At 30.2% G+C, this 24,132-nt stretch overlaps 2 protein-coding genes across 3 annotated transcripts in view; both read right to left on the reverse strand.

Annotated features, from left to right (window-relative positions):
* The window catches only part of LOC130674460 (transmembrane protein 132E), a 77,879-nt gene that overhangs the window by 10,229 nt on the left and 43,518 nt on the right, over window positions 1-24,132 (reverse strand). Inside the window, exons 2-6 of one of the 2 annotated variants that reach the window (XM_057479796.1) lie at window positions 10,314-11,379; window positions 9,089-9,244; window positions 8,681-8,972; window positions 1,134-1,277; window positions 51-947 (exon numbers count right to left, since the gene is read on the reverse strand). In XM_057479796.1, coding sequence (XP_057335779.1) covers window positions 51-947; window positions 1,134-1,277; window positions 8,681-8,972; window positions 9,089-9,244; window positions 10,314-11,379 — 2,555 coding nt within the window. Of the gene's footprint in view, window positions 1-50; window positions 948-1,133; window positions 1,278-8,680; window positions 8,976-9,088; window positions 9,245-10,313; window positions 11,380-24,132 lie in introns of both variants that reach the window. The other variant, XM_057479795.1, reaches the window with a different exon arrangement.
* On the reverse strand, window positions 15,695-20,353 carry LOC130674461 (phospholipase A2-like). The gene is made up of 4 exons (XM_057479797.1): window positions 19,925-20,353; window positions 17,840-17,999; window positions 16,178-16,330; window positions 15,695-16,051 (listed from the first exon to the last, which is right to left on the reverse strand). Exons 1-4 carry the CDS (start codon window positions 20,064-20,066, stop codon window positions 15,970-15,972), a joined length of 537 nt encoding a protein of 178 aa, XP_057335780.1. The 5' UTR covers window positions 20,067-20,353; the 3' UTR covers window positions 15,695-15,969.

The raw sequence follows: 24,132 nt of genomic DNA on the forward strand, positions 1-24,132 counted from the left end.
ATAAGACAAAAAATAAAAATAAAATAAACAACTTTAGCATGAAACATTACCTGGTACTGAGCAGTGAGACGTCTAGTGACAGATGTTTCAGCGACATATCCATTCTCAATGGCAGTATCCGGGCTAATAGTCAATTGAAGACCCGAAACAACTTTAACGGATAAACGGGCAATAGACACCCGATCATTACCCACGCGTATCTCTTTGGCGCCAATGACACGTCCAGTAATAGGCGACAGTACTTGGACCTCAGTCCTGCCTACCCCTCGTCCCTGGACAATTCGATCCTGGAGCAGAGTTGCAATACGCGGGTCCGAAACACGAACTAGTCCAACAACTAGATCCGTGACCCTAAGCCACGTGCGTCTGTTAACGAAATACGACTCACGTCCGCTGTCATGTCCGGCCGCCAGAAACCGTGCATGCACTTCGACGGGGCTCTGCTGAAAACGTAAACGGCATGCCGTGGTAGTTTGCATTGAACGATCGATTGAATTAACCGCGTCCCATCTATCATCGCGAAATCTTTCAACTTCAATGTCATCAATCTCTTCTTCGTTGTCTTCCTCTTCTTCGTCTTCATTATCATGATTAATAGTCTCATCATCATCATTATCTATTGTATCTAGTCCCGAGACACTTGTTCGTCTTCGTCTACGTCTTTTATTATTATTATTTTTATTGTTGCTATTGATGTTAAGGGAAGTTATGTCAGTTTGATTTAAGCTTCTTTTATTTTTTTGTACTGGATGACCCTCTGGTACTTTCCATCCTTTTATTTGACTTAGACGTGAGTCAGTAACAGTTACTTCGAGCGGAAATTCCGGCATCCAGACTGTGAATCGTGCTAATCCAGTATATGTACCATATTTAACTAACACTGATGCATTACTTGATCCTCGTATTTCAGAACCGTCTACGTAGACGCTGCTGCATGATGATGAAACCTAGATATGTCAGAAACACAATATTTAATTAATTTTCTTACTGAATAAAGAGGATGAGAAGTTTGAGTTTAAGTTTCTGTTGGAATTATGATGATGATAGCAGGGGTGATTGTGGTGGTGATGGTGAATAGAAAGAGGAATTTAAAATACTGTTTTTTAAAGAGATTTACTTGTATTCTCACTTGCCTTGAGTACACTTTCATCCTCGGAGTGGCAGGATGACTGCAGTGTTACGTCGGCAACTGTTCCCGCTTGGCTGACGATGAAAACCTTCATCGCTTGGGATACTTGACGACCGGTTAGCACTGCGGTATTCATAACTTCCCAATTCTGTGTACGTATTACAGAATTTATTCATTAAAGTACTCTGTTAGCGAGAATTATATGATATTGTATGTAACTTTAAATTTTTATGGTGCAGATATTACATGAGGGCATGAAATAAATTTAAGTGACATTAAATATATTTAGTTCTTTAAAAAGTCGGACGGAAACGTGGAAATGAACAAATTTAAATACGGGAATTTTTTATTATTTATTAATGACTATTTTTTAATAGCGACTGCTGAACAATATTGTGCTCAGTTTATTAATAAAATGGGTCACTCAATAACTTTTTATTGGCGGTCTTCATTTTAAGTGTTTAATTTTTACGCTATACTTTAATCGATAAGTAATTTTGATAGCCAATTTATGGACTTTTAAAATTTAAAAAAAATTGTTGTGGTATTTTGAATAATTTTAGACGAAAGTTTGACAAATATTTTGGCTACAAGCAAAAGTCTAGTTGGAATATTTTTTTAAATTATGAATTTTTTTAATTAAAAAAAAAAAAAAAATATTTAAAAAAATTTGATAAATTTATTTAAACTGTAGATAAAAAATTATTAATATTTTGACCACAAACAGGAGATCGTACTTCAAAAACTTTTCGAAACAATAATTTTTGAATTAAAAAAAAAAAATTAAATCATCACTTCATCTCTAAAAATTAATTTTAAAAATACTATTAAAAAAATTTTGATAAATTGTTTTTTAGAATTACATGCAGAAAATAATTATTTCAAGTACAAACAGAAGTTTGTAACTAGAATATTTTATTGAGTATTACAAAAAATAACTACACGCAGATAATTATTGAGTAAAAATTACCCATAAAGTTTGGTACTGTAAGGACACCTAGCCAGCAACTAAATTTTTACTAGGTTGTTAGTAAAAATTGCACTTCATTTACATGCTATCGAGTAGTAGGAGAAAGGGGGCAGAGTGCGGGCCCCTTAAGGAAAATTAATTATAATATCATTAATTTTTTTACGTGTTTACTTCTTTTTAGACCTTTGATACTTATTTTTACTTCATTATACTGCGTCCATTAAAATTGAAAAATCTAAAATTAGGGGCAAAGTGAGTCCTCCAAAAAATTTCGGATTTGATATTTGTTATTCTTTACACGTGTGATATTTGCAAATAACTATAAAACAATTATATTTTAATAATATAAAAGTCATTTTAACAGTCTGCTGCGATATAACTTTAAAACGTAATTGTACACAGGGAAAATTATCTAATAAATATTACTCGTTAATTGTGAGTAAAACTGGGCCTGCATGAATAATTACTCGTCCTTTTCTAGATAGTATTCAATTATGGGGTAAAAAAACCCAATTTCGAATAATTTTTAAATAAAAAAGAATAAAAAATAAAACAAAACGAATCTGTTTTTATTCTTTCCGTATTTATTTTGTTTTCGATCCAAGTTTACTTCAAATTGCAGAGTAAATTTTATCGAAAAATTCTCTTCGTGTATTATCTTTAACTTTCTTAATAAATTATATTTAATGAACAGTTTTAATGATCTTTTCTAACCCTCATTTTATAAGAAATTTCGATAAGCTTATTATCCGTCCGAATTTATTGACATATAGAAAATTTTGAGGGGTCCACTTTGCCCCCCCCCCTACATTTTACAATGTGCATGGGAAACATTTAGATATTTCCTACGAGTCCTCACAGTATCGAACTTTTTGGGTAATTTTTACTAAAAAATTCTCTGCGTGTACTGTCACCATTCAAAAAGTCAAAACTCAAAAAAAAAAAAAAAAATACACTTCTGTATCAAAACCTTAGAGGCATTTTGTCTCACTTTATTCCAAGTATTTATAAATTAAAAATAAGTAAAATTTAACAATATCAGTGGGCGTAATTGCCTCTGAATAGTGTGTACACATAAAAGTTTACGTAGCAAAGAATAAAACAGCAAGTTGATTTAATCAAAAACTAAAACCAGTATCTTAGTATAATACCAGCAGTTATTCCTCACTATCGCTAAAGAAAGATCATCAACTAAGAAGTATAAGAGAATAAGACTTGTTAATGAGTTTTCCTTCTCAAGACCAATATCATTTAAAGATCACACAACTTTATTTAATTAACAATTAACAAATTATTAATAAACTATTTTATTCACTACTTGTTCAACAAAACATAAACGAGATTACTGAAACCCAATAAAAGCAATTTACTTTATTATTATTATCATTAGTTGTTTTTTTTAATTTGTTATATTTATTCAATTTCTTCACTTTTCACTTTGTACATTTTTTTTTTTTTTTGACTTGCCAAGTAAATAAAGTACGAGTAAAGTCGGCGCTTCAATAACTCCATAGATAGACTTTGAATAAGCCTTAAGATTCACACAATTTCCTTTACTTCTTTCATTTCATTTTTATTTATTTTATCTACTTGCGTTTCTCTACATATACTTTTAAAGCCTTGTACAATTGCTATTGTACAGTCATTGCTATTTGAAAGATTCAACAGCGAAAAAAAAAAAGTATTAAATTCACTATTATTTACACAGCTTTGCAATCTTCCGGTATATACATTACTGTTTCTTGTATTCTTCTGCATTAACAAAAATGAAACCAGAATTTTCCTTTTTTTTTTGTTTATTATTCTTGTTTTTATTTTGTTTAGCTTTGTATTAAGCCCGTGACAATATTTTTTGCTTACATTAGCATTAATTAACTTAATTGTTGCTTGTAGAATTAAAAAAAAAATACTAATTATAATAATTATAGAAGAGAGATTATTTGAAGACTATGATTCACGTGGAATGTATTATATTTAGCGATGCTTTGTATAATACAGATATAAATAAAAAAATATTAATGGTAATAGTAATAAACGTCTGGCCTAGATTTTATAATAACACAAAGAACTGGATTTTCATTGAGGAAATCGTACAAAGAAATAGAGTAGTACAGCTGCCAGAAACTCAATGCTCGACTAATGAAGCTTTTCAAATGTGTCAAAGATGGTCGCAAAAATAAATAAAAAGAGAAGTTACTGTTTCTACATTTTTAATTTACCAGAAGTTAATTACTTTTTTGGATAAAGAATGGCAGATATTTTGATGATGAAAATTAAAATTTTTTTTATTACACTGCAAAAAGAGCGGTGTTAGAAATGGGCTCAATTTAACACCGCGCGGTGTTAACGTGAAATAACACCGGTGTTAAATCGGTGTAAAAAAATTCCACGGATAGAAATTAGAAGAAAAAAATGTATTACATATAAAAAAATATAAAAATTTAATGAATATTATCTGAAAGAAATTTTAATTTTACTATGTACTTATTTAAATAATTATTTGTTATACGTAATTTACTTAAAAATTACACAATTTTACGCCCGCCATTTCAATCACCAATAATTTAATTAATTAATAAAAACACTAATTAACTGTAGTGATCTGGTAAGTAGAAATATTCACAAAATAAAATATTTTCAACACCGAAAAATATTTTAACACAGGGAAATTTTTTTAACACCGGTAAAAAATATTTGCACCATCAGAGGTGTTATTTTAACACCGAAAATTTCAACACCCATACCGCCTGGACTCGCTCCAGCGTTTTTGACAGTGTGCGAACACAATTAAAATTTTTTTTTTCGATTTTCAAGGATAATTGTCATGGGAATTTAACGGAAATTATTAATTTTACATGAATATTGATTTTTTATATAATTATAAAAATGAAAGCATAATTTTTAATGGAAATACAATGAGACTTTTAAAAATACGTGAAATAAATGGAATAAAATTATTCAATGGAATAAAATGGAATACATTACGATTTTAATTGTTATGATATTTATAACTTTAAAATTTTAAGTAAGGCAAAAATAAAGTATATAAAGAAGTTAATTTATACCCTATCAAAAAAATCCATATTGGAATCCAGTCTAGATTCTTATGTGGGCGTTTTCGGATGGATTCTCATGAGCTTTCCTATAGGAATCCAGCATAGATCTCGGTATAGATTTTCACATTGGTTTCTATGAGAATCAACACCATGCCAAATCCATATGAGAATCTTGTATGTAATTTTTGGTTAAAAAGTATTCTGCCAATAGAATATTAATCTGTTCTTTTTTTAATATCCGCGTATCAATAGACGATAGACATAGAAATTCAGATACCCCGGATTCTATAGAAATTACTTATAAAGAAACCCAGATTCCTATATGAATTTCCTACAAAAAAATCCATATACCCAAGTTCTTACATGGGAATCCAAGTACCCACAGTTTCCTATATGGATTCTTATATAAATCCATACACTCTTAATTCCAATGGATTCTTAAATAAATCCATACTTTCCTGTATGGATTCCTATGAGTTCCCATGCAATCCCACATGGATTTTTTTGATATGGTAATCATATTTATGTTTGATATTTCTGATTGATACAACTTATAAACAACTTCAAGTCTCTGATTGAAGTTTCAAGGAAAATTTTTAACAATAAATAATTTTTTTTTTATTGGATTAAATAATTAGGTGCATTTTTTTTGGTTTTTTTTTTTTTTTTTTAACCAAAAAACACAGAAAATTGAGTAATGTGAAAATCATTTAGCAGAAGAAAATGAAAAAATTTTAGGAAAAAACGAATTCATAAAATTATTGTGTGTAGGAAATTTTGAAAAATACTTTTTATAAACATTTTGAAAAAATAATCATTAATTTTTTAGGCTATTTAAAATTTAAATATTAAATTTTAATAAAATAGATATACTTAAAAGAGTTTTAAAAATTTATTATGAGTTAAAACAAAAGTCTATAATTTAGTACTTTCTAATTTAGAAAAAAAGTGAACGAGAAGTCAGGCTTCGATTTATTAAATTTAGAAATTGCTATTAATTCTCAAGTGTTTATTACACAACATCCTAGTACTAAATCAGTGTATAATTAATAATTATTAATTACTCTACGTAAAATATAAAAAAATAAAAAAAGTAACTTAAACTACACATTTTCAGTAAATTTCCGGTGTTTAAATTTCCTCTGATTTATTTTATTTTTGTATGTAAATTTTTTTAGTCAGCAATTATCGTATAAATCTTGTGAAAAATGAGTATGCAGTATAAAAAAAGGTAAATAAAAATAAATAGACGTGTGTGAAGTGTAATGTAACACGATTATAGAATGGTGATGTTAGTTGGAATGCGAAGCCCAAAATTGAAACAATTCAAATGAATAGGATGGGAATAAAGTGAAATGAGTGGGTTGTGGGCAGGTGCGTTGTTCGACGTGGGTACACCTGTCACCCTTTTTGCATATAACAAGTCCACACACTATATATATGTATATTTACATGTATATGTATATATATTTGTTACTTGAGTATGAGTGTAGAGAAAGAGAATGAGAGAGGATGTAGTAAATGTTGCGGAGAGAGTAGAGAGCGAGTGGACCTCGAGTTACTGGGCACTGTGGTTAGGTCAATTATACTGTCTGTGTAATTCTTGATTATGGTAGCGTACTGCTAGTTATACATATATGTAGTTTTGTCTATGTAGTTGTATATATATATATATATATATATATATATATATATTAGATTGTAGACCGAAGGATAGTAGCGAGATATAATTTATATCCTGGTACCAGAGCTACATCGAAACATGAATTACGATCGTTAAAATTCGCGGTTACAACTCATCTACAATCAGATTAAAATTTTTTTGTTGTTGTTATTTTGTTAAGTCGATTATCACTGATTTTCGTTATTATCATTTTTTATATTTAATAGGAAATACAAATGAAATAGACATTTTTGATAAAAGAAAGAACAAGTATAGAAGTAGAATTTTTTGTTGTTTGAAAAATTTTGAAACAGACAACATTTTTAAACGGTAACACGAGAATTGACCTAATGCCAAAATATCCGTGACAAAATACCCGCAACCCAAAACATCCCCGACAGAACACCCGCGACAAAATACCCGCAAATTGAAATCTTTTACGTTATTAATAAATGTATTTATGATTTCGAATACATATATTACTTGATAATATACTCATAAATTGAATTACCCGCGGTCCTTTTGAGGGGTGACATGCGTTAATATTACCAGACAAAATATCCCTATGACGAAATATTTTTAAACAATATATCTACATGACAAAATATTTCTAAAAAAAAAATGGCTCAATGGTAAAATAATCTAAAAATATTACAAACGGGTGCATTTACATATTTTGGTATTTACATAAACAAAACGCTTGAAAAAAGGGCACGTACTATTGCACGCGTGTGCATTAATATATTTCAGTAATTACACACACACAAAACCCGTGGACCATTGCAAGTTTGTCTATTATTTTACTAAATTTGATCACATATCGTTAATTTCACACAATTATTTAATTATCTTTTCGATTTTTTAAGATATTCTACATCTATTAATATCTTATTCATAGATATTTTGGTAGCGGGTATTTTGTCGTGGGTATTTTGGTTTCCGGGTATTTTTTCGCGGGTCAATGTTACTCAGCTTTTTTAAACTAATTACCCGATTCTGACCACCTTTGAACTGGATTAAGCTGGTCATAAAAAAGAAGTCGATAAAATTTTATTAAGATCTGATAAGAATTGTGCGTACTATCACCTTATATATATAGATACATGCATAAACTTTTTAGCAAATGGTATATCTGGAACCTTCTTGACGAATTAAGAGATAATTTAGAAAAATTTTCTTCATCTTTTGTCATGAAAACAAATGCAATATTTACATTTCTATTAAATCCGAATAAAAAATTTTTTTTTGTTTTATAACCGAAATTTTAATTAAGATTATTTTTCAAAATTCAATGCATTAATATCTTTGAGCTTTAAACATTTGAATTAAACTTTCGTCTAAAATAAAAAATACTCCATAAAAAAATGATTAAATTAAATTTTAATTTAAATACTTCGAGTTAATCCGAGCATTCCTAGTTCTCAAATTACTGAAATCAGATTCAGCCTTTCGTCGACGTTCCACAAATGTTCTAGCCCATTTCACCGAGGCAATAGATACTCTACTACTAAAGTTACGTCTAGTCGTCCACGCCTTAGACACCCAAAACTTAGATCCCTGAGGCGGAGACTAATTAACTTAAATTTAATTGTAAACTACCTGTATAGTAAGACCAAATCATACAATACATTATTAAATACTAATTTATAGCACAAAGTACATGGATATAATTTATCCCTTAATAATTCACTTAATTCATCAGCGTACAAGTACTTTCTAACAATTAGCCCCCTCACCCTTCAAATTAATTTCACAATTAATTTAGAAATTTTTAAAATAAGCTTAATAATTAATCGCTTACAAAACGAAGCAAATTTTATTTTATTACTGATCGAATTAAAAATGATTATCAATAAAATTACCTTAGAAATGGGTAAAACAGCTTGGATATCATCCTTCTGAATTTCCAATCGTGCGCTGAATTTTCTCTTCTCAATATGATGATGATGATGGTGATGCTGTTGCTGTAGTTGCTGTTGACGCTGCAATTGCATCTGTTCAGAAGATCCGGTACGTGTTTGCATAGTAAGATCCTCTTCATCTCCTTCCAATGTATAACGTACACTCCACATGATTCTCCCATCATCCCAGCTGCTGCTACCATCTCCTTCCTCGCTTGCCTCCAGCAGCATCGTCATTATTTCCTCAGCAGATCTGCTTTAGTTTCATTATATTACAAAACAAAAAAACAACTTTGTAATTATCTTCATTATACAATAATTACCAGAATAAATAAATAAATTAAGTATTTAAATAATTAAATAACTTACACATTTGTTGGCTCAGTCGTTATTTCAAGATCATCACGTCTACGTTTAACAGTAAACGTCGCAGCTGTATTTTTTCCATTTATATCAGAGGTTAATATCCAATTAGGGCTACTTGAAGATGCATCTAATATTCTCACGCCTGATTTAGCTCGTGCTCTGGATTTAAATTATTTTAAAATAAATATATAATATAATCGATTAGTAATTAAGTAACTTAGTACTTTATTGGAAAAAAGATATATATTTATAGTTATAAATAAATGAACCGGAAATTTACTACTTAAACATTATAATTAATTATTAAAGTAACATGGAAATATTTTAAATATGGATTTAAGTACATCAATCTAGCTATCAATTATAATTAAAATTGAATTGGAACACGATGGGAATATATATAGACTGGGTAAGAATATAAGAGCGTGAGTTTGTTAGGTCGATCAATAGAAGGTCTCTTGAATTATTTGAAACGTCGTCGTCTAGGTTCTTTTCCACGATCCATTTATTTTCAAACTTAATATCTCTTTTTTTCTTTTTTTTTTAATTCTTTTTTGCTTTTTAGTTTTTACGTATTCAAACGAGTGTGAATAAATCATTTTAAATCTTTTTACGGCATCAGAAAATAATGTATGGTTTTTTTTTTATTGGAATTAACCGCATTGTCTTGGAATAATTTTACTAAAGGTTAAGACGGTTGGCATTTAAATTTATTATTTATGAGAAATTTATAAAATTTTATTTTTTACTTTGATTATAATTGTAATTAAAATTTTTTACCACTCAAGTTAATTAAAAAATGTATTTTCCAACTAATTAATATTTACGCGACCCATTTTGCCTGGAAAAATCTTTAAATTTTATTAAGTAATTGTACTTGGAATTTTTTTAAACAATAAATTACATACAGTAAATTATTCAAATATTTCAGATAATTAATTTTTTTATGACCCATTTTAGCCCTTTCTTGAAAAACTAAAAATTTTATTAAATAATTATAGAGAACTTTTTTTACAACAAATTAAATGAAAATTTTTTCAAATTCTTCAAAAAATAAACTTTTATGCGGTTCATTTTGCCCCATTTGTTAAAGATAAGAATTTATAAAAATTACATAAATATATTTTTGATTCTCCAAAGAATTCTCATTACTGCGGTCCGTCTTACCCCATGTTATTTATTGGCCATTTTATCTGACTTTCGACTATAAATTAAAAAAAACAATTACCTGAGAACAACAGTAACAATGGGAGGTCCTAAAGCATCTTTATCTTCAATCGAGGCTCCAGTTGTATCGACAGTCATTGAATTTTGCGGATAAAGAAATACCGGGACATGCAATCTAGACCGTGGATAAAGTGGTCCATGTGGTACTAAAAGTACTAATGAATCATCAGCTTTTATTTCTTTGTAATCAGCACGATTTGGTGTTAATGGAATTTTTCCAAGTGGCGTAACTGGTTGGATTTGCACCCGCGGTCGACACCCTCCACTACCAGATGACCCAGAATCTGATGACACGGGCAGAGTTCTAGGGACTCCAGCATAAGTGTCAGCGGCCATGTCATCAGTAAGTACGACAGTACGTGGTTCCAAGACAGAATAAGCAACTTGAACAAGTCTGGGAGGTGTCTTGGTGAGTTTAATGTGTCCAGAAGAATCTGGTGGCGGTAGAGATGGCCACCAATCAGCGGGAATAGTTATCTGTGCCAAACAAACGCCATCTTCGCCGTCGGGACTGCATGCTGCGGTCAGTGGGTTTTTACCCGGTAGAGTTGCTTGCAGCAGGACACAAACACGTTGATGACGTGCTAGCAACTGACGTCTACCACCCGCTTCACTGCCAGCATGAAAAAGGACTCTGAGAACTGGAGAATCTCGTGATATACTGGTTCCTACTAAGTGCGCAGACATGTCCAAATGTCTTGCACCCAAATCTTGGACGTCCATCATAGCTGCGTTGGATGAAGCGGTTACATTACGTCTTTCCGGTCCCGGTAAAGTTTCTAACGGATCAGGGACAATGTAACGCGCTGGGACAGTTTGTTTTGTGCTGAAAGGTCCGTAAGTAGCACGTACTGATGCCGGCTCGCTTGTTTGGAAGACAGTAAATTTATCTATTGACAAAATTGAACTTGATGGTACGGAGGATGATGTCACGCTTGCTCCTTGTCCGGCGTTACTTGTGGACATTGTGTTGTCCAAACGCGAGGGGTAGTATTGACGAGGTGTGTGCTTTAGAAAAAAACCTCCGTCTTTATTTTCGAAGTGAACTTCCACCGACGCTGCGACACCTGAAAATAAATATTTACTCAGTCATTGACAGTTTAAATTTTAGTTTATAGACTTACTTCTACACGTAACATTTACTCTTTTTAAAATTATTATACGAAATTTTATTATACGGATCCATATATCTATAGATTGTCTTTAGATTTTATAAAAATGATTTTTTTAATTTTCCGCTATGAAAATTGAAAATTAAAAAAAAAAAAGGGAAGTTATTGTTTTCACCCCGATTTTCTAAAATCGAGTTTTTATCAGATATCGACGTTTTGAAGTACTGCGAAGCTATTCCGACTATTTCCGGATGGACGTCCGTGTGTGTGTGTAAGCTTTTTTTGTCCAAGGATATCTTTGGAACGAATCAACCGATCTAAACGTTCTTGGCGGGAGTCGAAAGGGCTTACCAATACTTATAGCTGATTAGATTTTGAAGTCGACCAGTCGAGTAGTTTACAAGTTATACGAAAAATAAGAATCAAAAAAATTTATTTTTTAAGTTTTTGTTACATAACTCGTAAGTCGCTCGACCGATTTACTTCTAAGTTTGACAGAATCTAAGTCTTAGCAAGCTCTTTCGATCGCTGCAAAGCACGCGCAAATCGGTTGATTTGTTTCGAAGATATCGTTGGAGAAAAATTACTTGTTTTCAGCAAAGTGTACATATTTTTGGACCAGCTCGAAGAGCTCAAAAGTTTACTAATAATAATGTTTTCAAGCTCAGAGAGTTCGTAAACAGCGGGAAGTTCTGGGATTGGCCCACAGGGTCAACCGTTTTTCAAATTTTTTTATTTAGTGAGATGAAAAACGTGATCGAAGAAGCCTAAAAGTATGTCCCCCCTAATCTTCTAAACTATGGGCTCAAAAACCTTAAAAATAATATTAAGACAACACGTTGTTGTCTATACTTTTAACAAAATTGACTTTGGTTGTAGAGAGTTTAATTTTCTCGAGAATAACTATTTTAAAATGATTGACCCAACTATAAAAAAAATCCATGTATGGATTCCTGTGGTATTTTTAACCGGATTCCCATAGGAACCCATATAGGTTCCCATAAGAATCTTTTAAGATTTAAAGCGAATCCTATATGAATTCTCATGAGAATCCATATATATTCCCAGAGGAATTTTAGGGGTCCCGACTTGAAATTAACGGACCCTTCGAAAATTTTACTAAATATTTAGTTCTGAAAATGAATCAAATTGAGTACTATTTCTAAACTCGGAGAAAATTTAATTATACTATCTACGATACTAAATTATTAATTTCAACTATTTTAAATGGTAGCAAAAATCTTCAGTGGTAATAATAATTAGTTTTACCATTGAAAATGATAAAAGTAACAATCGATGGTGGTGACGATTACTATCGAAGATGCTAATTGTAAGTAATTAATTATTATAATTGTTACAATCGAAGATGGTAACTGTTACCGTTGATTGAATATTGAAGCTATTATATTGATAACTTTAAATGATTGGGTATCATCATTAAAATAACAGCAATTATCCAAGTATTAAGTGAAATTCATAACATACACAGTTAAACAAAGAGAAAATTGCATGTAGACAAGCTTCCGACTGATAACGCCGATATTTAAATTCTTTATTAGTTTACATTCAAATTATTATTTAGGCTGATGATAACTATTACCATCAGGTTATTAAGAATTACGATGTTGATAATAGTTATAATTAGTTAAGATAATAATAATTCGAATTTCTTATTGTCATCAATAATTGTAGATTTTGCTATATAGTTGGAAGATGCTACAATTCATTGTTTGACTAATAAATTAAATGATATTCGCTATTATTGAATTCAGTTTAAAAATTTTATTATAACTAGATGATAACTTTTACTAGAAAATTCTCTCGAGTATAAAAATCCTCGGATATCCATAAGAATCCACGGAGATATTTCTCATGCAATAGAAAAAATCTCCATAGATTCCTATTGATTTCTTTACCTTGACTTTTCTTTAATACAACCCCCGAGTCAAAAAACAAATTCGGATTTAAGTCTCAAAGTTCTCAATGAGGTTTTTGAGAATCAATTTAGAATTTTAAGATTGACAACAGTATAAAAAGTTATCCTAGTTTAGTCCTCAAAGGAGTAGTTACGACCCATTTTATCACTTTGAGGACTAAACTGGAATAACATTATCTGAATTAGAGCCTCAAAATACTCAATACATAAAGGAACAATTTGATCCGGATTTGAACCTCAAAAGTCTCCGTCGTATTCTCTCCCCTCCCTTTTCTATCTAAAATTTTTAAAAGTCCGAAATGTAACTTTTCATTCGTTGAGGATTTTGAGGTCTTACTTATAATTTAAAATCGATAAATTATTCGCATTTAGACCTTATAGTTGTCATTGAGGATTTTGAGTACTAAAGTAGAGTTACTTTCTGGGCGGCAAATAAAACATCATAGGAATTAAGGCTTTTGAGGACGAAACTAGAATTTATTTTGGCTCGGGTTAAAAAAGATTCCTATACGAAACTAGATAAAATCAATGGGAATCCATTATGGTTGTATTGAAGAAAAGTCAAGGTAAAAAAATCAATAGGAATCTATGGAGATTTTTTCTATTACATGAAAAATATCTCCGTGGATTCTTATGGATATCCGAGGATTTTTATAGTATGAAGTCTCTTTATAAAAAAAAAAAAAAAAAACATAATTCGTAATCACTTAAAAGATTATTAATTTTAAATATGATAATCATTCAAAATTATTAAAAAAAAAGAATGCACCGATTTTTTTTCAATATTTGGCAAGTAAAAATCTTATTCACAAAGAAAGACCTATTAATAACTATGACATTTATTTAACGTGGGATATGTTTAAAAAATGTCATCTGGCAACTGGAAGGGAAGTAGATTCCTTTACTAAGATAACTTATAACCCTAATAAAATGGGTAAAAATGCTCAATAAATAAAGAGTAAAAAAAGAAAGCAAATTCAAGTTTATTTTATTAGCTTTAATATATTTTTTTAGAGAAATAAGCAAACTTTTTTTTAAAAACGTTATTTAAGATAGAAATCACGACAGTAGCGTTTGTCGTTGATCCAAAAATTTCAAATGTTCAACATTTCTAAAATACTTGACCAATTTTTATAATTTTTAAACCCGAGTTTTCAAATCATCTGTAATGAAGCTTCGAGTTTCAATGTCTGTAGTCAGTTGAAACAACACAATTTAAAACCAATAGCGCATATATCAACTGTCGTGTCGGAAGGTTTACACGAGGCTTACAAAAAGCAAATGAGATTCTGACGAGTTGAAATGAAGTCAGAAAGAAATTAATGCAGGCAGAAGTAAAGAGACATTTTTCCATTTCGAGGGATGAAATATACAATTTAATCCCACTAATAATTCGCATTGGTCTGGAACTATAGTGTAAAAAAAATTTTCATTCATAATGAATTTAGATCTGAATTTCATGACGAAACTTAGATCATGACACAAATATGACTTTCATCATGAATTTACTCCATCTTTTCGTCTAGTAAATCCATATCAATTCTAAAATTAATTCATTTTGTCTTTGAATTAGACTCAGGATGACTTCGATAGAAACGACTGAATTTTTACCATTTGTCAAATTTATCGATTCAGAAATTACCAATAAATTTCTCCTACTAAGTACTTGATTTACGTGAATCAGTTTCGATTGTAAAATTAATTTAGTGAATGAACTTTGGATCACTTGGATAAAAATTTGACTGAGTCATAATTTTGTTGTGATTAAAGTTCTTGATACAAATTCATGATGAAAGTCATATTCGTGTCACGATCTGAGTTTCGAAATGAAATTCAGATCTAAATTTTTTATAAAAAAAAAATTTTTTACCCGGGTACAAATCTAAAAAAAAATTTGGACTCAGTTCGATGGAATTATTTAAAAAAATTTTCCATTAAACTGTAATCTTTAAATTCAAAAAATTATTTCCCTCAATTAGTTTTCTTTTATTGAAAGATAAAGTAAAAAAGGGCTTTTTATAAGTTATCATAACTACATAAAAAAAAAATCGTAACAGAGCTCATTAACTTGGCTTGCCAAAGCTGGATCTCAAAGCTTTTGAATCCCTCTAATTGCTTTAATCTGTATTTTTTTTTCTTTAGAGTTATAACTTAAAGACAAAATAAAAAAACTTTATCAGGAAATTAAAAAATGTTGTATCCAGTATTTGATAATTAAAAAAATTTACACGTAATTATTAACAAATTTAAAAAATAAAATAAAGACGAGATAATTAAAAAAAAAAATTGTTTTATTAACAGTTTCAAAAAATACACAATAAAGTCTTGAAAAAAAGTAGCTATCGATAAAACGTGCTCATCATCGAGTTATTGCTAAAAAAAGAAATGATAAAAAATTTGTTGGTCGTTTATTTCCGGTCAATCAATCGGGCGAGTTCGAAGCTATTAGATGAAGTGGGCTTTGGATGAAAATTCACGTTAACGGTGTAGTGTATGCTAGTAACCAGCACGTGAAAAGAAGCTGCTATGTTGTATTTATATATATAGGGTATATATAGTAGGTGGTACTTTTCTCCTCATCGCTACTCTTGATTCCAGTTGAATGATCATCAGTAAAGAGGCACGTCGAACCACTGGTATATTTTATCTTGGCTCCTATCCAGATCGTACTCCATGCACCGTTTTGGATACCTGATAATATTTTGTTGTATATTCTTTAATGTTATCAAACCTCGTTTCATTTATAGATAATAATAAATATCAAGTAATAAAAAATTTTATTTAATATATAAAAATAGAATTTATTGAAGAGCTTACATGATATATTTTTTACAAGATATTATCGGAAAATCATTTCGAAAACATTGGGTATTAAGAACATTGAAGTAAACAGTTCCAACTTTCTGTGAGATATTCTCTTCAGCCCCATGAAGACAGTCGTAAAATTTTTCATCACAAGAACAGTGTACCCTAGTTCATAAATAACGAAGAATGTAATAAAATCATCTAGATCTATTATTTATCGCTATTGTTATTATTTAAATAATTATTATAAAATTCATCATGAATTACTCCTCTTCGTTTTCTTAATTTCTTTCGATTAAAAAATTTTGAATCTTCTTCAAAGCTGAATTATATACCATTTTTATAATGTACTTATTACTTGTTTAAAGCGAAAGGTAAGTTTTTAAAAATTACCCATTAAATTATTAGATTTCAGCTGTTGGTTAGCTGTTAGATTCAGCTGTAGTAGAAAATTAGAGGATTTTTATAGCTAATTCATTTTCAAAGTCATATTTGTTTCAAAATCTGAATTTGATGATCAAATTCATAATGAAATTCATAATGAAGCAAATTTTTTTTTGCACGGGTTTAAAGCTTTTAAAGGGTACTTGAGTATAACGAGGATTATTTTTTCGATAATATGAGCCCGAGTAAAAAAATCGTTCCAAAAAAATTCAAAAAAAGTTCGACATGTGCACGGAAAAAAATTTTTTGTGACCACAAGATAAGATAACTTACAGTAACAAAATTCTGCCTTAATAGACGGATAACGAATTATCGTTGGGATTACAATGTTTTTGTAATGCTAGCAAAATATTTGTTGGGCCAAACAATGGTTTGTAACTGTGACAAAACTGCTGTGTTCCAATAAAAAAACTGATTTGTTGAAGTAACAGAATGAATTTGTAGCATTGACAAAAATTTTTGTAATCGTAAGCTACAATTACTTACGGTAGCGAATTCCGGCTTTAAAACACGATGATATTAATATAATAAACATCATGTGTTCTCATAACAAATCGACTTCTTAATTACCACACAAATTCATTTGTTACTATAACAAATTGATTTGTTACCGTAAGCTAATCATGTTTGTCATTACAGCAAAATCTTTCGTTATTCCGTCTTTTGTTATCTGGACGAAATTCGTTTTTTCCGTATGGAACTTCTAAACTTGAGACAGATTAGAACGCAAGGAACTTTTTTAGAACTTTGGTAATTTTGATAGTGACAAAAAAGTTTACCTAGAAATTTATATGAGCGAAATTTGAGTCAAAAAAGAACGTTTTTGAAAAGTAATTTTACTACATTTTACCCTCATTCCAAAAAAAGTTCCCATTGGAAACCAATAGTCATAAGAATCAAAAAACGTTCATAAAAAGTTTCAAATTAGAGGTTTTTTGAACTTTTTCGGAACCAGGGTAAAATGTAGTAAAATTACGTTCTGAAAACTATGTCTTAGAAACGTTCATTTTTGGTTCAAATTTCGGTCATATAAAATTCTAGATAAACGTTCCACATGTCGAACTTCTTTGGAATTTTTTTGGAACGAATTTTTTTTACACGGGAGTATAAGTAACATTTTTGAAAATTGCAGTCTCTTAGAGCAGAAAAGCTGAGGTTAGCGCAAGCGCGGCCAAAGAAGTATTATCTCGATAATGTAAAGAAGCTCAATATGAATGTGTTTTTTCAAACCTCGTATAGTAAGAGGGATTAGTGAGACCGTGTCTGGTTTGCATAGCTTCGATCGTTTCGTCGCAGTGGTCGTGCATTCGACAGCAAGCATCCGTTTCTCTGAAGTAACCCAGGTCGTTGTAGTTTTCCGCAATGCTTCCGCTTCCGCACCACTTTGTTCCTAAGATGAACATTATATATAACGCAACCGAGCTGAGGCAAGCCCACCCCTTTAGAACCTTTAGAATTATTCTCACTACCCGAGTAATGAGGGTAATTCCTTTCCCTTGATATAACCGAGTACGGTAGACCGAAATAAGAGAGCTAGAAAAGATATAAAATTGTGACGCTCCCTTGGGTTACTGCTAAAACGGAATTTCAATGTTCATTAAATGTCTTTTCATTCTTTAAAAATAGATAGCAAAGTTTACACTTTTGTTTTAATCAAAGTTCAATATTATTGTGAATTGTAGTTTCACTTCTTTCATTTATAAAATTATTATTATTATATATTTCTATTGGTTTTACTCGTTGTACAGTATTCATTATTTTACAATAAATTTTTCGAATTTTAGAAGAGTGAAAATTCTATAACTGTCTGAAGTGTTGAAGACGAATTTAAAATTCTCATAATTTTAGAAAATTTTAGAATCTTGTATATTTCAGCCTGTTCTAAAATTGTGTAAAATTTCAAACAGTTTTTGAATATCTCATTAACGATTTTAAAAATTCTAAAATTTTCTAGAATATTTTAGCCCGTTATAAAATTTTCAGATATATTTCAGTTTTTGAATTTTTGTAACTGTTCTGAAAAATTAGAAAATTTTCTGAAATGTTCCAAAGAAGTTTAGAACCTTCTAGAACGTTGCAATTTATTGTAAAGTTCTAGAATTTTTTGAAACGTTCCAATTGTAAAATTTTTCATAAATTTTTGTTTTATTCTAGAATTTAAAAAAAATTTTTTTAATTTTGCAATTTTCACGACTGATCTTAAAAATTTTAGAATTACTTGTAATGTTCAAAGCATTTTTAGAATTTTTCCAAATAATTTTTAAACAACTAAAATTATATACAATATAGAATTATTATTATTAATAGATTATTATCACAATGACTTTGTCTCTTTTTGTATGTTCAACTTTAAATTAAACGTAAGGTGTTAATATAATCCGGTACAAAGTTTGCGAGTTAAAATTTTATGGAAAACAAACAAGGAGATTGACTGAACAACGACAGTCTTATTACGAGGATTTAATAACAAACAAAGACTAAGGATTAAATAATAAACAAGAGTTTATGAAACCATTGACTAAGTAATTATTTTATTTATGTACACAAAAGTAATGATTTTTTGGTACATAAAATTTTTTCTCGCCCCAAGAAAATTTTTGCATTATAAATTGAAAACAAAAATTTTCTTGGGGCGAGAAAAAATTTTCTTGAGGCAAAAAAATTTTTGTTTTCCTTTCATAATGCAAAATTATTCTTGTGCCAAGAAATCTTTTTTTTCTGCACAGAATAAAAATCTTGAGTCAAGAAATTATTTTAGAAAACAAAGGCTCTCGGGAACCAAGTAAAAATTTTCTTGAGCCAAGAGAATTAGTCTAGGTCAGATGAGATTTTTACTTTGCCCAGGAAATTGAGGTTTTCAAAAAAAATTTCTTGAATCAAGAATTTTTACTTACAGTCGAGAAGTTTTTTTTATCTGTATGTGTAAAAAAATTTTTTTAATGCTTTAATAAATATAAAAGAAATTTATAAACCAAAAATTTTTCACTCTCATTCCTTTAAAACAATTTATATTAAAGTAAGAAGTTACATAAATTTAAAATTATAAAACCAATATATGAGATACTAGAATATTTTTTAAAACATGTGGTAGCTGCCGCACATGCTGTCGTTATTTACAATATTAAAAAAAAAAATCTTTCACGATTTTAATAAAAAAATCCATTATTTTAATGTGGTTTATATTAAAAAATACATAAAATCCCAATAACTTATAACTCATATTGAATTTTTTTCTGCGCATTTTAAAAATTTCAGCAGTGATTTTTTTTTGTAATGAAAATTTCTAAAATATTAAACAAATAATCGCTTTCTTACCTGGGAAAATTAAATTAAATCTCTCATTTTGATTTTCACGAAGACCATTGTCCTCATTCAAATAAAAATTAATTAACCAACAATTAAGTAAATTTATTTGAATTATTATTGTCGTAAAAACAATTAAAAGTTTACTGAACATAATTTCAAGTAATTTACAACTTTAAACTCGTGAGCCTTTCAAGTTATTGACTGGGAGGTTAAAAAGGCAGAGCCTTTTGTTGGATTGATAAATGGATATTTGCATTTTTAAAATACGGAAACCAGCAGGGAATCGGTAGCAGGAGGGTGATATAAATGATTTGACTATCTGGTAGTAGGTAAGCTAACTAAACCAGGAACGTGATCTGGTTGTTGTAATACATATAATATAAGGCCAGTGCTGTAGATGCTTGGTAGTGGGTTATTTCTCTAGCAGACTTGATGGCCGAGATGAAAGCTTTGGATACCTCGTGCTACATACTCTGCATTACGTCCTATTTTGAATGATAATGATATACATGAACGCTGTTATGTTTTAGTTGTATATGGAGTTGTATGTAGGAGTACTCAGCTATTCAGCAAGGTTGCATAATCTTGCGAACCGACGCAACATTGGCGTGGTCTTTGCGGTCGATGAACTTATATATGTATATTATGTATATTTCTGCTCATTAGATTCTCATAAATTGTTTAAATTACTGGAAATGTATCAAGCTGAGCATTGTGAGAAAGGTAAATGGACATAAATAAAAAAAAAACACAGCATACTGATATGCAGATTCAAATTGGGGTAGATTAGTTTTTTAAATGGGAATTTTAATAAGGAAATAGCTTCCATAGGTTTTTTATTTCTTTTTTTTATTAGTATTTGAATTTTAAATTATTTATTATAAACTGTTGTGTATATTTGGAAAATAATCGACTTTTTATACTGCCGGTAAATTTATTTGTTTTAAATATTTTGAAGGTAAATATTTACCGCGCTTAATTATTCATAGTTTATTTTCAAAATCAATAGATTGTTTTTATAATTTTTTGCTTGAAAGGCAATCGAGATATTTATATATTTTTCTTTTTAATGCAGTACAAAATTTGGCTATAATATATTTTGATAAAATTCAAGTTAAATTTATCAATATTATGCATTATGAAAAAAATTACAATAATTTACTAGTAATTTTGATTTTTCTGAATAATTTGAATTTTTGAAATTTTTCGATTTCATCTGAATAATTCGTAAGTACGAATAATTCGCGCACGCGTCTGAATATTCATAGGGATAAATTTATTTTTTCATCTCTTCTTATCTTTGATAATTAATTTTAAAAAAAAACTAATTGAAATTTTTTGATAAATTTATTTTCAAACTAAAACTTAAAATCTGAAAAAAATTTCAAGTGTAAGTGTAAATCTGTAGTCGGAATACTTTGAGATATAAATTTTTTAATTTTACATAAAAAATTTAATGATATTAAAATTATAATTTCCAAAATTAATTTTCTAAAAATAAATTGATTTTACTCTACAGCCAAAAATTAAAAATACAATTTGAGTTTTGTACTCCAAATAATTGTCAAGATATTTTTCAAAATTTTAAAGTATTTAAAATTAAAAATTGTAATTTTAAAATAAAATAAATTCCCAGCATTTGATTAAACCCCACCTTTAATTATACATGGACTATTTAGTAATTACTCATGAATGAATGATTAATGATAAATGAAGAATTTAAACGGAAATGAATAATTTGCCAGTGGCATCAGCATAATTTATCCACGTAGTCGGACAATAAAGGTAAGACAAAAGGTGTCCGCGTGACTATGCAATCAGAGTAGATGTTAGAACAACTACAGCCACAACTACTTCTCTAACAACTCCTGCTATACTACTCTACTACCAACATAGCCAGTGGCATGTATATATAAGACTAAAGGATGATGGTACAAATGCCAGACGAGATGAATTGTCCTGTCGGTCTGTTGTAAGTTGAGCTCTCAGTAAGCTCGACTCTTGTTTAATGCACGCTGTACTAGCACAGAGGTGTAGTAGAATAGTCCAAGCGTTGAGTATCAGGAAGCAATGTGTCGTACAGGTGCTATAAGCTATTAGCTATTGTGCCCCGTTGATCTTCCAGGCGCAATTGGTGTTAAAGTGATGGGTGATCGTCGAATTAGACACTCCTCTGGTTCAGACACCGGCAATATGGCATTTACATCTTGCAGCCCAGAACCAACCGACTACAACTAAACCACTGACAAGATTCTGCGATGAATAAGGTAATCAAGGTGACGGTGGTAGTGATGCTGATGCTGATGGTGTCTGCTGTATGTAATTGTCATTAACGACCTAAAACTTGTTTACCAGTCATACATTTCTGTATGAGGATCCACAATGTATGCTGATAACTTTAGGTAGTTAAGATTTAACTCCGACTTGGATTAAACTTTAAACTAAACTGCAACACTATTACTGTTATTTGAATTATTTTGGGCGGAGGCGAAGGGCGGAGACGCAATCCCAGATAGAGGGTCTTTAGGGAACAAGCTGGCTAATTCTCAAAGGGACGAGACCATGATCATCTGTAAAAGATTAAATGTCTGATGTTGCACTGGCAATCTTAAAAGCATTGCTGTGTTTTTAGTAGCAGAGGGTAGTAGACAGTAGACACTACCGTCAAGTTTAAAATGTTGAAACATCAGCTATCGCTGGACTGTGTGAGTAAAGCTGTAAAGCATAGAGGTTTAGTATGAGAGTAAAGATCAACGAGTTGCATGGTATAGCCTGTAAAGGAGTAAAGGGAATGAAATGGAGGGAATAGAGTAGAGTGAAGGAGTTGGGTCGAGTACGGTAGCAATGGTCCAGCTCTCTTTGGCTGGTCTCTACTATCGCGTCGATAAATTGAACGAGGCGACGAAACTCGCGACCTCGTCCTCGTCCTCGTACTCGTGCTCGTGCTCGTATACATGACTATACACCGACACTGTGCTATATACTTGAATGTTACTAGTGTATTTGTATGTAGAGTACAGTGCTGGGACTGGAACTGGGTAGAGGAGGTGGATCGATTATCACCATCACCCACTCACCCATCCACCCATCCAGTCACCCTGCCCCCAAATGCTTCTATGTATTGTCATGTATGTACGACACTAGTAGTGGATCGCTGTAGCTGTAGTGTTGAGTGTGCATCCCGACTATGTTTCAAGCTGCTTGTGGCGTCGCTACGACTACTATCGTTTCTATTCTATGCGACATGTACTCAAATATATATGTATATATATTTGTATGGCATATAGATTGTAGAGGATGAGGTGGTTATGTATAAAGTAGATGGAAAACCGGGTCGGTGAATCACTTCCGAAGCTATTGTGTACACAAGTCAAATGTTTAAATAATTATTACTATGATATCATTTATGGCAGTATATATAACACAATTTTATTGGGAATTTATACAAATATGAATAAGGACGGATGAGAATTTAGGTGACATTGTTGAATGAGGTCATCAAAAATAAAAAAAAGTTGTGGTTTATGAAAACTATTTTTTTGTTGTTGTTGTTTTTATTACTCGGAGGTTGGCAATTTTATTGGGACATATGTCGGTTTTATTATTTTTGGTGTATTACTGTTATAAAGACGGATTTTGGCTGTATATGGAGGATTACAGACTTTTATTTTGTAAACGAAAAGGTTGGAAATTTATATTTGTGGAGGTAGTCGGAATTGAGCTTGATGTTTTAAATTATGGTTGACTGAATGTAACTTTGAAAAAAAATTCAAAATACGTGAGTTTGTTATTGATTGATAAATTTTCTACGTACTATTTAAATTTCATTCAAGTATTGGAATTTTTATTTTATTTTAAATTTTCAAACTGACGGATTTGTCATATTTATTAGTATCCTTCATATAATTTTTATGTTCATAGTTGAAAGTATATCAATTTGTCGTCAAAGGTTTTATCAGGCTTTTGAAAAGAATTTCACTAAAAAATTCCTTGAATCATCTCAATTAGTTTTAAAAATAAAAATTTTTTAAAATACAAAAAAAATTTAATCATTAAATTGGCTACGAATTTTTCAAATTATGTGCTAATAATTTATCAGTGTGAATATTAACCCACAACACTGTAAAAAATCACCGGGGTAAGTCCAAGCGGTGTAGGTGTTAAAATTGGCGGTGTTAAATTTCAACACCGAAAGCGGTGTAAAAATAACGCCACTG

Source organism: Microplitis mediator, chromosome 9 (genome assembly GCF_029852145.1).
Source record: "Microplitis mediator isolate UGA2020A chromosome 9, iyMicMedi2.1, whole genome shotgun sequence".
NCBI lineage: Eukaryota > Metazoa > Arthropoda > Insecta > Hymenoptera > Braconidae > Microplitis > Microplitis mediator.